The sequence below is a fragment of the Heliconius melpomene genome, chromosome 19, assembly GCF_056956725.1.
Source record: "Heliconius melpomene rosina isolate 202511_hmr_F chromosome 19, ASM5695672v1, whole genome shotgun sequence".
Classification (NCBI taxonomy): Eukaryota; Metazoa; Arthropoda; class Insecta; order Lepidoptera; family Nymphalidae; genus Heliconius; species Heliconius melpomene.
The window spans coordinates 15,134,208-15,151,718 of NC_140407.1; the positions used below are offsets into that span (position 1 = coordinate 15,134,208).

General features: G+C 38.6%; 1 protein-coding gene across 3 annotated transcripts in view; it reads left to right on the forward strand.

Annotated features, from left to right (window-relative positions):
- The window catches only part of LOC146529000 (kinesin-like protein CG14535), a 311,360-nt gene that overhangs the window by 250,599 nt on the left and 43,250 nt on the right, over nucleotides 1-17,511 (forward strand). For all 3 annotated transcript variants that reach the window (XM_085203831.1, XM_085203832.1, XM_085203833.1), the window contains one exon: nucleotides 6,795-6,957. In XM_085203831.1, the coding sequence (XP_085059957.1) occupies nucleotides 6,795-6,957 (163 nt within the window). The remainder of the gene's footprint in view (nucleotides 1-6,794; nucleotides 6,958-17,511) is intronic.

Sequence of the window (17,511 nt, forward strand, 5' to 3'; positions counted from 1 at the left end):
CACTCCCATATAGATTTAGTATATTTAACTGGTTAATCGAGTAAAATATTAGTTTTTTTATAACAATATATGAAAGCAAACAACTCGTATACTTTCACGTTTTGGTAGATGGCCTTACAAAAACCCTATTCATCTCCTTCTATAACATACTTTTTTTTGTCTTCTATCTGGGAAAAGGGCATATTCCGTGATATGGCGTTATATTTTATAATTGATTTTATTTTAATTATTTTTTAGTTGCACACTGTATCTCACACATAGCAGGATAACGAGAGAGCCAAGTATTAAGACACTCCGTTCCCATTTAAACACTTCCCTTTCGAACTCATAACTGTCGCGATTGCAGTTACACCACTGTTCCCTCGGGCCACGATGGCCCCTTCTTATTGATGTTTATACTATCTCTATTTGACTTTCAATTCTAAGTAAGGCGGTGGCTCGCCATATTTTCACCCTCATTTGTGTAATGCTTCTCTGTACTACCTTCAAATGAAGTGAATATTATTTTTTTATTTTATTTATCCCTTATTTTCTAGACCCTTGAAACGTTACACGATATCAAAAATTTATGAAATTTACATGTTTGAGGCCGTTGTGGCGTAGTGGAATACCGTTGGACTGTAAGAACGGTAGTTGTGGCTTTCATCCCCACTCGGAAGTAAAACTATAAATTCTACCAGAGAAAGCGTTGACGTTGAGCTTCATGGTTCAACACACTTTGTCTCGACGATTGGTCAAAAGGAGTTATCTCATATATTAAAAAGGGGTACTTGACTTTATATAAAATGCTACTAAAATAAAGGTTGCTATCGCTGTAATCACGTTAACTTCAATTCTGAACGTCCATAGTTAGTTGGACTTCATGCACCATTTTAACCTATGACAGGTTCAATTAGCAAGTAATTAAAAAATATAAGCCACTCGTGGCTCATAGGCACAAGCGTGTGAATGTAAACGAGATATGTTGTGTGTTTGATCCACTCGGGGAAATGAAATATTTTAACTTATTCGCCTCCAGATTTTGCTCGAAAGTAGGGAGCGAAGTGTTTTAACATTAGGCTCCCTCTGCACATTATTTTGCTACATAAGGATATACGGGATACAGCGTGAAGCTAAAAAAAAAATAATTCTTAATACGTACGAGTATGTATACAAATTGCAAAACATAAAAGAACATGAACATAAAATAGCAAAACGTTAAGTTAATTGTGTTATCACAAAACTTTTATCAAGATTTGTGTACGACTCCATTCAAATCCCATTTAGAGTCAACCAAAATCGATCTAGACACGAAAAACTCAACCGATACGAATGTATAACATGTATTGAAAGCTCAAACGCGATTGGACAGTTTAGGTAAAGGCCTTTTTATTTATTACCATCATTTTCCCAAACAATGCCCGATTTTGCAACTCACTTGTAAAACCTTTAAAACTTGGGTAAATTTTATCACGGTGGTATAAGGTTCTTTTTTGAAGATTTTTTTTCTATGAAAGTGAAGAATAGTTCAGAATCCCTGGCCGGTTGCCATGTAAAGACGTTGCCCAAAACGTCGTCTAGTCGAGGATAAAAGGTGTAAAGAATTGTTTCGATTCAAAGTTCGATAGCGTCCATAAGTTTCGAATGATATTAAAATTTTATTGTAAATATTTTGCCAACTTTACCTTCTGTAATATAAATATGATTGACGGTATATTTACATGCGATTGTAGAAGACAATGTACGGACAAAATAACTGTAAATAATATTTTGTTTTAGAATTATGAAGATTTTTTAATGTAGTTTTGAAAAGTGCCATAAGTTATATTTATAGTACCTATTTTCAGAGTATTTCTTTGTTCAATATTAATATTATAATGGTAAAGTAAATGCAATTTTTATTTTTACTTTTTTACTTTTACATTGACATTTTATTTATATTAAACTTTTATATTTAGATTTTATTGATAACGTCACGTGTACATTGGTTCAACATTCACAAGCCACAGCATTTATGAATAATATATGGGCATACGAACGTGGCAAATTTTGATAGAACGATGAACATATTGAGATCACGCATTAGGTATGTCAACTCGAATTTTTTAAATAAATTAATTATTACTGATATATTTTATTTTTCATTTCTTCGCTCTAGTCGGCGGAGAGTGGTGAGCAGAGTATCTTAACACTGGGCTTCCTCTGCCTACCCTGCTACTTGCGGGATACAGCGTGAAACTGATAAAATGAATTATTAATCAGGCATAAAAAATATTTCAATGCCCCCAATGAGAATCGAAACCAAAACTTTTTCTAGTTTTCACGTGTTTCGTGACCAAAATGCCTAAGTTTCCCATACATGTTTTTCCTATCATTTCTTATGTAACAAATATTATATTTGAAAAAGAAATAAAATTAATTAAAAAATATAAACAAGAATTTATTACAATTTTCATCGCTTCAAACAAAAACACTTGTAATTTATAATATGAGTAATTGCTTCATTAGCTTAGTAAAGTGCTTATTGTAGTGTATAATATATTAGGTTTTAAATTAAAAGTGCAATATTTTTATAATTAAGTAGACGTAACTATTCTCAATATGACGTATATATAAAGAGTCAGTAATATTTTTTTTATAATAAACTAATAATAGTCCTTGTGTCCTTTGTGTGAACTACAAAACAAAATCTCGTTTTTCCTGTTCCTGTAGGAATTTAAGGATATACTCTTTTAGTGCCCAAGTTTCCTCAAGTAACCCACATGCTGAATTTCAGTGCTCTACGCCACGGCTATGAATTGTCTGTCGGTTACTTTTGAAATGTTTTTCTTATATAACCCAAAAATTATTATCATGACAAAAAATGGACATCAGATTCACAGATACAAAAATACTACTACTACTTTCTAATATCCTCTAATCTCACTATCCTCAATATCAGATTCCATAAATTGATAAAATATTCCATGAGATATGGGAAAAATCCAAAAAATAATAAAGATAGTACAAAATGTTCGCCAACTTATTTATGGTCCAAGTAACATTCTATCAAATGTCAAGAGTCGGCCTTTCCGAGATTGTTTTCAGTGGGTCCATCCACCCGTGAAATCAACGTCATAGGGGTATAAACATCCCTTTGAAATTGCAAGATATCTATCTTTACTATGTCACGTCTGTATATCCAGTTTGTACTGAGTTGTGCAATTTGTATTATCTATGTTATTATAAATCGATATGGGGATATCTATCTATCTATCTATCTATCTATCTATGTATCTATCTATCTATACTTATAATAAAATCGTTACCGATCGGTGTCTGTACATGGAATACATAGGAAAAATCTATTATAAGGGGCATTTGTTTATGTAATAAAAAGCAAATAGTGATTTTTAAAAAGTATATATGTTGCTTATTTGTCAGTTTATCTGTTTGTGCGCTTGCGCAGCCTAATCTTAGAAATGGCAAATTAGCAATTTAAATACAGTTTTCACTATTATATTTTGGTATTCTCACAATCGCTATGTCACAAATTAGAGCTGTTTAATTGTGAAACAAAAATATTAAATATTTTAATTCCTCCAGTGGGAATCGAACCCACAATCTCTCACGTAATGTTGTTTTATATTTTTACATAATTTAGTTAATGTATCAACAGATATCCATCCCACAAATACACAGTGAGGCTTATAAATAACAATTTAATTAATTATTTGTGGTGTATTATTATCATTCATAATAATGTTTGTGGTATTACATGATTATGATAAGTCAAAAATTGTTTGAACATTGTTACAATATTGACATGACATGAAAATCTACTTTTTAATTTCCTTTTAGGGAGGTGATTTTGTTTGGATGAGGCGTTAACGCACTTACCTATACAATCTGATGAAATGGTAAAACTAAGTATACCTACATATTAAAGACTTATAATATACCATTAAAAATATTAAAGTCCGGGTCCCGGGTGGCACAAGCATGTGCTTTACGCAATGCCTTTATAATTCGGCGGAAAGTGAGGAACAAGTGTCTTAATGGGAACAGAGTGACGATATATTCCCAGTAAAGTGCGTGAAGCAAATCAAAATATACATGTCGTCGTATATGTATATATAGCAAACAATTTCCCTAATTGTAATGTATTCGAGTTTAATGCTACCTCCAGTCGATTCCTCGAAGGGCCTATCAATCGTATGTCAATTACCAACTTTAGCTAGCTAGGGTCGTAGTTCGCTATTCTACCACAAGTTCTTACATTTACTGTAATATCCATTGCTATTACATTTTCGATTTTTCTTTGTGATTATATATTTATAATTATATTACTTAAATTCAAAATGAAGTACGATTTCTGCTATAACATACCAAGCCAGTAATTTTCTGCCATTTGACCCAAGCGGCGCTTATCAAGCCTTAAAAAATGACACTACCGTAGAATAATAATATTTTTTATTAAGAATCTGAATTTGAATGTATTAGCTATATAGCTAATTTTAACCCCTATGAATTTATTTAAATAATCACTGGCTGAAACTTTATTATTTAATCAAATTTAATTATCAAACGAGAAAATGTAAATAAAATATAATATCACTTGAAATCATGATAAATTAAAATAAAACTACAAAATAAAATTTTCAAGTAGGCAGCAAAATTAATAAATTTTCAATGAAAATTAGTTCACCTGGTAATTTCATAGCAGCAAATCAAAATAACGTTCCCATTAGGGCCTAATCAGTACTAAAATGTGTACTGGAAATTTATTTTCGTCCAAGTGAAAGCCTATGTAATAGCAGAAATAGTAACTGTTAATAAATATAATGTTGGTAACGCACGCCACCCTCGTACTCTACATAAGTCATTCACGTTTTATTCAATTAACTAACTAGTAAAGTAATATAAGTAATAAATAACTGTGTTTCATTAAAAAGGGTTTTTTTAATTATTTGTTTGTGCTACTGTATAATATAAGTTTGTGGCTTAATGCATTTGGGCAGGTTATAAATTTTAATTTACTTCCATTATATTTTTTCTTATTTTACAATAGAGGCCGTTAAGGCGTATATGTCATGCAGATTAAAAAACTAGGGAGAGAGTCAATTTGAATTATGAGACCTGAAATATTAGTTTTAATTATTATAAAAAAAATAATTATTAGTTATTAGTTTCACGCTGAATCCGCACGTAGCTGGATAGGTAAAGGTCATTGATTATTATTAGATTTGACGTATTTTGTGCCTCACTGATAACGCCTAATTTTCGAGAGATTGAGAGAGAGATGAGATTGATTGAGAGATTGAGCATGTTGAAAAACATTTAACGCCACGCTTCGTCCCGTTACTCGCTCTGCGGAGAAAATGAAAATAGTCCATTCCTTCGATTGCAAATCAAACCTGTACCTACCACTACGCCAAGACGGATATAATAAATTACACACTACATAATATCAATAAACATCCAGTACACATACCAATATGGAGTAAATCAATAGTTCCAGTACGTTATCACACATGGGGGCACGAAGGGTCGTTCTGCCACCAAGTCGAGTCGAGTCAAGTCAAGAGTTATCTAAACATTCCCCCATAAGAATGTTAATAGTAATAGTACCAAACAATAAACTGACTCGGTCACGCGACCGTCTCACGCCACGGTCGGTGGTGCTTACCCAGGGCTGGATGGTTTTATTGTGTCAAAGTTATTAGTAATTTTCTACGTTCATTTTGGTTCGTGGGGATGAAATCTTGTTGTTGAGATGAAGTGGGATAGCTTGTGACTGTAAATGCGGTTATTGCTTCGATTTCTACTGGGAGGATTTAATTTGTTTTCTTTTCTCGCTGTGCTATGAAAACCAAGTTTTGTGTTGAAATCCGTTACAATGTCTCAAATATTGGGCGGAATGTGGAGAACGCAATGTCTTAATTCTAGGTTCCCTCTACCAGATATACATACCTACATTTTAAATAATATTACCATTCCATGTAAAGTCAAAATTTCTCAAGTAGATGTAAAAAAGATGACTGGAGTTTATGAAAATAGAAATTTAACTATTACTATTAAAATAATATTACTGACTGAAAACGTGACGGTTGTGGATTCGATTCTTACTCAAGGAAATAATTATTAATTAATGAAATTATTAATAATAAATGAAATTATTATTATTTTGTCGCCCTGATGGTGTCTGATTAGATGATCATCCAATTTCATAAAGACTACTCCACTAGAGTACCGTGACAACATATTCCGATAGCACAAGCGTTTGAGATTCAAAATGATATTGGTTCCCGGCCACTCCACACGCCACTATTCCAATATGCTGAGAGAATTTTCAATTTTAAGTCGACATAGCGTATCGGCAGACATTAAAATAAAATACAGATCGTCGCCAGGAGTCACGTAAAAACCATCCATCAGCGAGGTTTTATGCTGTATTGACGCGAGGCGAATTTTTGAAAAATGTAAAAAAGGTCACCTCCAGTGGGACGTCACGTAGTGTCCATTTATTACTGCTTCGAATTCTTGAGGGGTTGGAAGTGTCAGGATATTTTGGGTTTCCGTTTTCAATGAACTTCCGTTTTTAATTTAGTGTTGTTTGTCGTTTCGTTCCATCTTTTTACTGCAATTTGCCAAATGATAGGGTTGGATTATTATATATTTTACTCATACATTTATATATGATTATTGAATTTTGAAGTTAACATATTATCTATATATTAAAAACGTATTCACCCCCACATTTTTTGTCTCAAACGCTTACAGTACGAACATTATAGAGAGAGAATGGAATTCTCAATATTTTATTGTCTTTACAGGCCAACAAAATGTACCAGTGGATCTCCGCACCGGGAACGCAAGAGACGAGAGGAGGACCCTGCATCATCAGGATTCAGTGCAGCGCTACATCGATCTCCTCCGCCGCCCCCGCCAGCGTTGTTGAGACGGCTGGGAGTGAAAGAACCTACTGGTGTAGGCAAGGTTAGTGAAAGATTTTTTTTCTTGTTTAATAAATGTGGTTATTTTTATACGATTATTTACAAAAATTTACATATTATGTTGTTTTTAGAAGGCTTATAAAATTATCAAAAATTCTTAGCAGGTTTAAAACCCCACTTTTTGAGGCGGTCCAGGCTTTAATAGCGTTTTCTAAAAAGTGTTTTTTTAAAGTGTGGAATAGTACCTACTGTATAAATGGTAAAAAAATAATATTTTGTCTCGATTGCTCTGTAGACCTTTGTTTTGAAATTTTGGATTCGTAATTATAATTATAGGTACAAAGTCATGTTTTACTTGTCTTCTTGGCGCAAGACTCCAGAGGGAAGAAATTAAAATATTTAATATTATCTACTAATAGAACAGTGGCAACTTTGTACCCCTGCGCCACATCACCCCCAAATACTACATATATAATTTAATTTAATATAAAAATTAAGCTATGCCCATTCACACTGAAGTCGTTCTACCAATTTGCGAATACAAGGAAGCGCGAACACCAACACTTGACTGAACGGCCCTTAGAATAAATTCGAGGCGTAATTCGCGTTAATGTACCGCCGCGCCGGAGCGGAGGCGAGTCACGCTCGTGTCGGTGTTAGGTTGCGTTTGTTTAGATGTGCTAAGCTAAAGATAATAACAAAATGAAATTAAATCAGCTTCACGCTATATCCCGCTTACAGGAGGGTAGACAGAGGGAACCTAGGGTGAAGACACTCCGTTCCCCACTCTCTGCTGACAATGTAGATAATAATTATTAATTATTATATACGTTTCCAATTTTTTAAATATTGTTACTACAGAGAAGATATAATAAATTATGTTAAACGATATAATCCGCTGTCAATCTTTCCAAGCAACAACTCTTGCTTATTTTCATTTGACCATAAAGAAAAAGTCGCATGTAAATGCTAGTCACTAAAACTTAAATTTATAATGTCTAATCTTTAAACATTTGAATTATTTAATGTAATATTTCTATGTTTTGAAAGGGAATACTGACTGTTCGATTCCCTTAAAAATAAAATAAAAAAATAATCTTAAGACGTAAAAACATCTTTCCAAATCTCAATATATCTCAACATTTCACTGGTCAAGTGTCTTCCTCGAGCTCGGAGTCTCGCTAATTGGTTGCGTTTAATGAGACAACTGATGATCTAGCACTAATGAGGGCTCTTGACGCTAGAAGCTGTAAAGATATTAATCTTTTATTAGCCTCCCAGCTAAAAGATAAATACTTAGAGAGATTTGTTGCTAAATTAAATATAGCTTTTCTTTGGCATTTTTGAGTCTTTATTTATTATTATTTATTTCTTTTAATTTAATATGACCAATTTCCGCTGTGAGGAGAGCGGAGCCATTGAGGACTGTGTTGAACTTGCAAGAGTAAGTTGCATACTTGTATTTCCTCCAAAAAATAGTCCGGTGGAAAGAACTGGCGTGAAAAGTACAAAACTCTTAATTGGTGTAAATGTAAATCAATTTATTTAAAAGAGACAGAGAGAGAGTTTAAAATAATTTTCATAAAATCTTAAATATAATTACAAAATTAATATAAAAAAACACTAATAAATGGTTTATACTGCACCTACAAAGCTAGTTAGTTCCGTACCTTTTTTTGCGTTGTTTCCTCGCACCTTTCATAATTAACTTGCTAATATGATTGCAGCGGGTAGGTAGGTGCATTATAAAAAAATATCGTCGACACTAATAAGTATTAAGGTAGCTGCAGTACAAAATTGCTTTGTTTATTTTCATACCTGCAATTACTACGGTACAACGTTTTAAGTACTCGTTAACTATATGTAACTTGATTTTAACATTTTTTTAGCCTTTTTTGGTAGGGGTTTTAAATGATGGATGGAAATAAAAAGTTTTTTTGTAAAGTAAGCCGTTTGTATATAATTAAAATGTTCACAGATTCGATTTCCTATCCTATTCTTCCTTGTTCCAAGCTTATGATTAATTGTAGTAAGAAAAGAGTGGCGTTAGGTTCCCCCGTTCAGGACTCAATATTTCAAGGCAAAAAAATGAAGTAAATCTGACACATCACCCAGTGTGAGCTATCTTCTTTTTTTTTGTTTGGTCTGTTTATCTGTGCGTTTGTGAACGCTAATCTCGGAATTTTCATTATGGTCAGTTTCTTCTAGCATTTATTGTTTATTATATGTCAATCGGTTCATAAATAAAAATAGCAGTAGTAGCAGGCAGCCAGAAGGAAAATAAATTCTTAAATAATGCAATATAAATATACATATTCTATAGTCACGATAAGGTTAGTACCTAGGATGCAAAAACATGCGGCATACGGAAGCTTGAGATAACAGAATTTGGCGAGGCGGCCAATAGCCATGGCTTTGGCACGTTTTAACTTATTCCAAAGTGTTTCTATTTTATTTTCAAACTAAAATTTATTTATTTTGTTGCTTTTGGATATCAAATTTAACAAAATATATAAATTTTAGTAAATTTATTTTCTAAAAATTATTTTATAACTATAATATGCATACAAGACATTTTTTAGAGAAAAAAAGAATTTGCTCTATCCAAAAAATTAAAGCCATGGTGCTGCAGTGCACGCGGCGATCTGTAGGTTTGACACCCAATAAACTGAAGCAATTATATTTCCATTATATTACATAGAGATACAGCATAAATTGAAAAATAAACTACACTGAGCTTTCTATATGTCCGGAAACCAGATTGGATATAAGAAATTGGCTAGAATTTATTCTATTCGCTATCATATATACAATATAACATACTACAACTAAATAATGCGAAATATAGGTAGTAAACTAGCTTTTACCTACGGCTTCACCTGTATTCAGAGTTGCGAATGCACCACACATTCTTAATGCGCGAGTTACCTTTCGTGAAATCGAAAGAATGAAATAATATGGGATAGGACTATTCAAAACAAAATTATTTAAAATTTAAATCTGTTATTCCTGAGATTTGTGCGTCCAACAAAACAAACTCTTAAGCTTTATAATATTATAATTTAGTAAAGATAAATTATACTTCAGCTGAACTAGAATCTCAATATGTTTGTTATTAAATGGATTTATACGCTTATAAGCATCAATAAAGATAATAAAACGTGGGATAAAGCGTTTTCATTTATCATTGTAATTGACCACCGTATTTTCATTTGAAAATATGCTTTAACTTAAAAGTAGTAAAGCTCATTTTTCTTTAGTGAAAGTCTCATATTACTCTCATCAAAATGTCTCACAGCGTCTGAAACTGCTTTTATCATTCAAAGGATGAAAGTATTTAACGTGCGACTCTTATGCCTCGTTTTCGTACATAGTATGTAGTTCTTATATGTATGTAGATGTACGTCTCAGTTCTTATATCGTCGCCTTAGAGTGTAAACCGGCAGATCCGATTCGGCCTTGCTTCGGTGAGGTCGCACAATTGGGCTATTATATTTATTTCGATCCCTTGTCGAAGTGATACTGTATTTATATTAGTGTTGTGCTGCGGATTCCTGCGACTGCTGAGCTGCGTGGCGTCCTGCTGCGCTGCGTTGCCCTGTGGTTGCCGAGTCCCGCATCGCTCGTTTCCAGCGTCCGGATTGTTTGTTCAGTAAGTGAATACACAGTTGTTATTAGATAGGTACTCACCTACTGTTCACCGACGGTAGATTTTGCTTGTTATATATAGTGTTAGTTTTAAAGCACACACCCCGTCCCTCGCCGCAAGGTGAGGGGAGAGACAAAGCATGGCCGGCCTCAGTAGCTCCGAGCTGCTGAGGTACTTAGAGACCTTCCACGGGGAGGCATTCAACGCCGTGATGAAGTTCGCGCAAACGCGACACGATGCGCCTAGCTCGCCTAGCGCGCCAGAGGTCGGCCCGGATGCCGATATGCAGCCTTCAGCTGCCGGCCCGAGTGCCGTAGATGAGCCGTTGTTCTCCGGTGGGCCTTGCGACCTCGGAGTCGCCCCGCCGAGGGAGCATTCTCGTGCCCCTACGCCGATCCAGACTGAGGTAGAGATGGAGGAGGGCACTTGCCTGTCCTCCGATTCGGACGATGACGGTTTCGAGACCGTCGGATCGCGCTCGGCCAAGCGTAAGGCCAGGGCCCCTAAGGCCCCCCCCCCGCCCAAAAAGGCGAACAAACCCGACGGCCGGCGTTCCCGCGCGAACGACTTAACGGTTTTCCCCTCCCCTGCCCCCGCCTCTGCGGTTGAGCGGGAAGAGGATGTACCCCCCCGCGCGCCCCGCGTTAAACCCCCGCCGCCCATTTATGTGCAAGATAAGCACAAATGGGGCAAGGTGTCGCAGTGGCTCAATAGCCACAATGTCCAATATTCCACCGCGCGCTTAACGCAGGTTGGAATCAAAATCCAAGTTAGGTCTTCGTCGGAACACCGACAATTTACCTCTTTCCTTCGTGAGTACCAGATAGGGTACCACTCTTACGCCCTGGAGGACGAGCGCCAATTGCGCGTCGTTCTCAAGGGCATTCCCAAAGAGATCGAAGTCGATCTCGTGTTAGATGACCTTCGTAGCAAAGGCTACCCCGTGCGCCAGGCGCACCGTCTCTATAATTCGCGTACCAAAGCGAAATTCGATATCGTGTTAGTCATCCTTGACCTCACTAAGGAGGGAAAGGAAATATTCAATCTGAGGTCGGTGTGTTCTCTCACCGGCATCAGAGTCGAACCCCCACATACGAGGGGTCTCATTGGGCAGTGTCATCGCTGCCAATTATACGGGCACTCTGCCCGCAATTGTTTCGCGCGGCCTAGGTGCGTTAAGTGCCTAGACGATCACGCGACTGCGGATTGTCCCCGCAAAGTCCCCGATCCCGCTGTGCCCCCAAGCTGCGTGCTATGCGAGACGCAGGGCCATCCCGCGAACTATCGCGGATGTTCCCGCGCGCCGCGCAGACGCACTAGGCGCGGAGGCAAAAAGCGCACCTCCAATAAAAAGGAGCCGGCTCCTACTCAATACGAGCCCGCCCCTCTCCCTAAAGAGAATGCGTGGTTTAAACCCGCACCTACACCGGTCGTCGCCCTCGCCGCGGCACCGGTACAGCCGCCTACCCCTCAGGTAGCGGCTCCCCGCCCCGCGCTCGCGCCTTCCGGCGCGACCGCGACCGCGCCCTTGCGCCCGGCGCCTTCCCGCGCCGCGCCCGCGCCCGCACCCGCGCATTCCCGCGCCGCGCCCGCCCCCTCTTCTAACGCTAGCGACTTAGCACTTGTGCTAAGATTCGCTAGATGTTTTGATTTCAAAGAAATCAAAGTCCTCGCGGCGAAACTTAGGAACACGAACGGTTCCGACGATCGCGCTCAAGTTATTATAGATCATATAGATCTCATCGAAGCCATTCAAGGCTTCGTCGCGGTTTAAATTTTTCCAATGGCGGTCATAAATAGATTTACCCCACGGCCCGCTGACTCGCAACTCGCGCGTATTAAACCTAGAGCCCTGTCAATAGCGACCTTTAACGCAAACGGTGTCAAACGCCAAAAAGAGGCTGTGAGCGCCTTCGCGCACGCCCATCAAATAGATATCTTATGTATACAGGAGACTTTTCTTAAACCTGCTGTTCGTAGTCCTGGCATTGCGAACTACAGGATTGTGAGAAATGATAGAGCCACCCACGGTGGTGGCACTATGATTTATTACAAGAAGAATTTACACTGTATACCACTCGACCCTCCGTCTCTCGAAGCAGCCGAGGCGTCGGTGTGTCAGGTATTCCTCACAGGCCATCAGCCTTTAATTATAGCTTCAGTTTATCGTTCGCCGTCTAGGCAATTATTAGAAAGCGACATTTTGGCGCTACTTAGTATGGGAGACTCGGTCCTTCTGATCGGGGATTTCAATTGCAAACATAGACTTTGGAATTCGTCGGTGACTAATGTCAGCGGCAAGAGGCTTCTAGCCTTCACAGAGAAATATAACGCTTGTGTTATAGGCCCGCCTTCTCCCACTCGCTTTAGTGTCCTCGGCACAGGCGATGTACTCGATATTGCCATACTTTCGAACGTTGCACTGTCGCAACGTTCAATAGATACCATTCTCGACCTAGATTCGGACCATCGTCCTGTCATTCTCAAGTTAGGTGACGAGCGCCCCTCTGGCCCTCCCACCAAAACTGTGGTCGACTGGAGGAGATTCGCAAAGCTCCTCCGCTCGAATGAATCCCCTCTTAAGGAATTAATACCTGGCATCGCCGACTCCGCGGCGCTAGCGATAGACGCGGCGAATAAATTTACCGATTATATTTTAAATACAATCCAGAGTTGTTCGAAAGAGGTAACAAACTTACCCGACGGTAGGTTTGATATCTCAGAAAAGCTCAGGCGATTGATTAGACGCAGGAACGTAGCTATGCGACGACACGATACCTACCCGACTGACAAAAATCGTAGGGAATTTTACAGATTAAAGAGGAGAGTTCGATTCGAATTCGAACTTCTGCGCGGTGAGTCGTGGGATAAGAAGCTCGAGGGGCTCGCTCCATCGCACCAGGCATTCTGGGCGCTGTCGCGAGCTTTTAGAGTCGATTGTCTCTCGACTATGCCTCCTCTAGTTAGGTCAGATTGTTCAATTGCCGCCGATGACACCGAAAAAGCGGAATGTCTCGCTGACAGTTTAGAGGCTCAATGTACCCCGAGTAGTCAGCCCTGCGATCCGAGCCACATTGCGCGTGTGGATTCCGCGGTCGCAGAATGGGCGCTGACGCCCCCGCAAGGGGAACCGCTCCGCCCGACCTCTGAAGACGAGGTCAAAGTCATCATCAAAAACCTCAAAGATAGGAAGGCCCCGGGGCCCGACAAATTGTCTAATAGAATGTTCAAGTCCCTACCGGCTCAGTTCATATCTCTATTGGTCATTATTTTCAATTCCCTTCTTAAGTCGTGCTCATTCCCCGACGAATGGAAGGAGGCCATAGTCATAGGCATTCCCAAGCCTAATAAGCCGCGGAATATCCCGTCCAGTTATCGACCTATCAGCCTTCTCAGCTGTTTAGGTAAAATTTACGAGAGAATCATTCTCGTTAGACTCTCAGAGGTGGTAGAGGCCGACTCTCTGCTCTGCAATGAGCAATTCGGTTTCAGAAAGAAACATTCCGCCATACATCAAGTCCACCGTGTTGTAGAGCATATAGCTCGATACAACCTTAGGGATCCTTCTCACAGCAATACAGCTGCTATTTTTCTCGATATAGCGAAAGCTTTCGATAAAGTCTGGCATAACGGCTTGATTTACAAGCTGCGCGCCGTTTACGGCTTGCCAGACTGTCTCGTACACATCCTGCGGGACTTTCTCTCGAATAGATACTTTCGCTATAAAGTCGAAGGCACTCTCTCTTCCCCCCGCCTCCTCCGCGCAGGCGTGCCACAAGGCTCTACGCTAAGTCCTATCCTGTACTCGTTGTACTCCAGTGATATCCCGCTCACTCCGGGTGTTCACCTGGCTATGTACGCCGACGATACAGCCCTCTTCACAACCTCGCGTTGTACTATCCTATTAAAAGATCGACTCCAGAAAGCGGCCCGCGCACTCGGTGAGTGGTTCCGCCAATGGAGAATCGAAGTCAATCCCGAGAAGAGTAAAGCAATACTCTTCCCTCTCAATAAAAATATAAGAGTCTCTACCATCCATCTCTTAGACAAACCCATTCCCTGGGAAAAACAGGTCAAATATCTAGGTGTCACTCTAGACTCTAGATTAACTTTCAAACCCCACATTACAAAAGTCTGCAATAAAGCAAAGTACATTCTCAATAGATTATATTATCTCATAAACAAGAATAGTAAAATGTCACTTAGAAATAAGCTGACACTATACAAAGCTTGTATTAGACCTGTCCTTACTTACGCTTGCGTTGCGTTCGCGCACACCAAGCTTGCTCCCTTGCAAAAAGTGCAAAATAAATTCCTGCGCATCGCATCAGGTTCCCCCTGGTACGTGCGTAATGTCGACCTACATAGAGATTTTGAACTGGAATCGATTCACGAGCACTGCAAACGCTTAGCGAAGCGCTACTTTGAGCGCGCAGGCTCGCACGCGAACCCCCTCGTCGCTGAGGCGTGTAATTACACGCCTCACGCGATTCGTAGACGCCCGCGTAGCGTCCTCTTAGACCCCGATGACGCCATTACCGTAGCAAACGGCCCGTACGTAGGTAGGAAACACACTACACACGCACGACACACACACCGTCGTCGCCGGAATCGACGACGTAGTCTAGCTTATCTCACGGCCCGGCGGCGCCTCGGCGCCGTCGGGTCCAGCGGTTAGGGACCGTTAGCTCCCTTAGATTAGTCTAATTTTATCCCCCGGTCGCGGCTTCTGTGTCGCGGCCGGCTTTTGCTTAGAATAGGGAAACTCCCAGCCCGCTCGACGACCGCAAGCCGAGGTTCGAGCCCCGCAGGGGGCGCCCTTGCGTCGTCGGCACTCCCCACAGGCAGCCACACAGTGCCTGCATATTTTCAGGGACAGAGTACCCTCTTCCCTACCCACCCGGTGTCGCTGTAAAGGCCAGTAAGGCTAACAGCATTAAAGTCAAGTCCGAAGAAAAAAAAAAAAAGGAGTGTAAACCGGCTAACAGCCTATTAGGCAAATTATCAAGGGAGACAAAAATGTCTTTGAAAAATTATGAGTGTATGTATGTATATTGTCTGAAGGTTTTTCCAATTTGAAAATTGGTTAATATTTTCTACTCTATGAAATAGGGGTAAATAAGGGTTGTTTTTTGAATCTGAACGGTTGTATATGATTAAATATATATTATTTTATTTTCAGTTAACTGTTCAATTCAGAAGTTACAACCACAAGATTAAATAATTGCCAAAAAATATTTTAAAAATAATAAATAAGCAATAATTACTCAGTTCAGTGGTAGTGGGACAGACGCATGTCTAGTAAATTCAAAGTACGCAGAGGCGAAAAGATTCTCAAGTGGTAACCACAAACTGGACCACTATCAGCAACCCCCAATTAGGTGGCTCAACGATCTGGTGAGTGTTGCCGGAAGCTGGTAGATTCGGGAAGTGCAGAACGAGTCACGACCATCAGGTCGTGAAGATCCCTCTTGAAAAGAATAAAAAATATAAGAAAACAGTTTTTTAATCTTTTACTGCTAGGTAGGACTTTCAACGTTCCATTCATTTAAACGTAAAACTTTTCGAAACAAAAGTGTATTCGGAACAATAAATTTTTGAACACATAACTTTAAGTAACTTAAGGAACACTTAAAAGTAAGTAAAATAAAGAACAGAACGCCACTTCCAAGCTGTCAATTTGTATCGGCCAATGAGATCGTGACCGGTGCCTGTGGGATTAAACTTACTATTGATTCGACCCTTTTTTATTTATATAGGACTTAAGTCACAAGAGGTAGCGTTAGCGATATAAAATGACCATAATATGTCAATTAGTTTATCCCACAATGGTTACGAAATTCTGATGATGTTTAATTCTGTTTTCTCCGCTCTTATTTATTCGCCACTATTTCGCCGTATTCTACCATTGCACTATAATTTATATTTGGTTGGTTGACAATTTTATGTAACTTTCCTAAAGTGCTTATTAAATAAGAAACAACTTAAACCTATTTAAATGAATAAATAGTATTTTGATTTAGATTTTCTTCAGTGTATATTTTGTGCTCCAAAATTATTCTGTGAAGTCTATACTGTTTTAGTTACCAGCCAAATACGCTTGGACCAAACAACTTCAACAGCAAATAGATGATTTATACAGTAGGGTCTGCGATATTGATACGGATTAGGCCTTTTTTACTTTGATGTGCACGTGCGTCGGGAAAACATATCAATTTGCCTTGTTTTCGCCATTTCTTTTCTTGTTTTTATAGAGCTAACAAAATTATAATAGAGAAATACTCAAAGAAATGTGTTGATATGACATTGTACAGCTTATAAGCAATTCTACTTATGTAGACATCGTGGTTCAGTAGTTCTTTTTGTAGTTAAACATAATTATTATTAATTTCAATCCGATTTGAGGGGATATTTAATTACGTAGATCAAGTCTAGTCTATGACCTGTGCTCATGAAATCATCGGAAGTTATATTCCCAAGGTTTTTTTTATGTGCCGAAACAAGGGAAACTAGCAATGACCAAATCAGGATTATTAACTTAATAAGTTTTTTTTTTAACTTAATATTATAAACAAAATAAAACAAAATATTTTCATAATCAAATAACAGAACCATAATGTCGTATTCACTTTTTTTGGATTCCTCACTATGTGGGTCATATCTAATAAGAAAAATATTTGGACCTCGCATTCCGACGAACCCCGACAACATATCAGAGAAATATAAACTAAATGGCATATATATAAATTGGTGACTAATATATGTATTAGTTTTTGTCTATTAGAAATTCCTGATACGTCGGCTTGTAAATTTTAAAATTATTAAAAGTTGTGGTTTCGAATGCCACACAAGAAAATTAAATATTTAATATTTTCATTATCTTTGTTGTGATGTCGAGACGTGCCGCGGCGTTGAATACCACCATTCAACACGCAGTGCCGCCAGCGG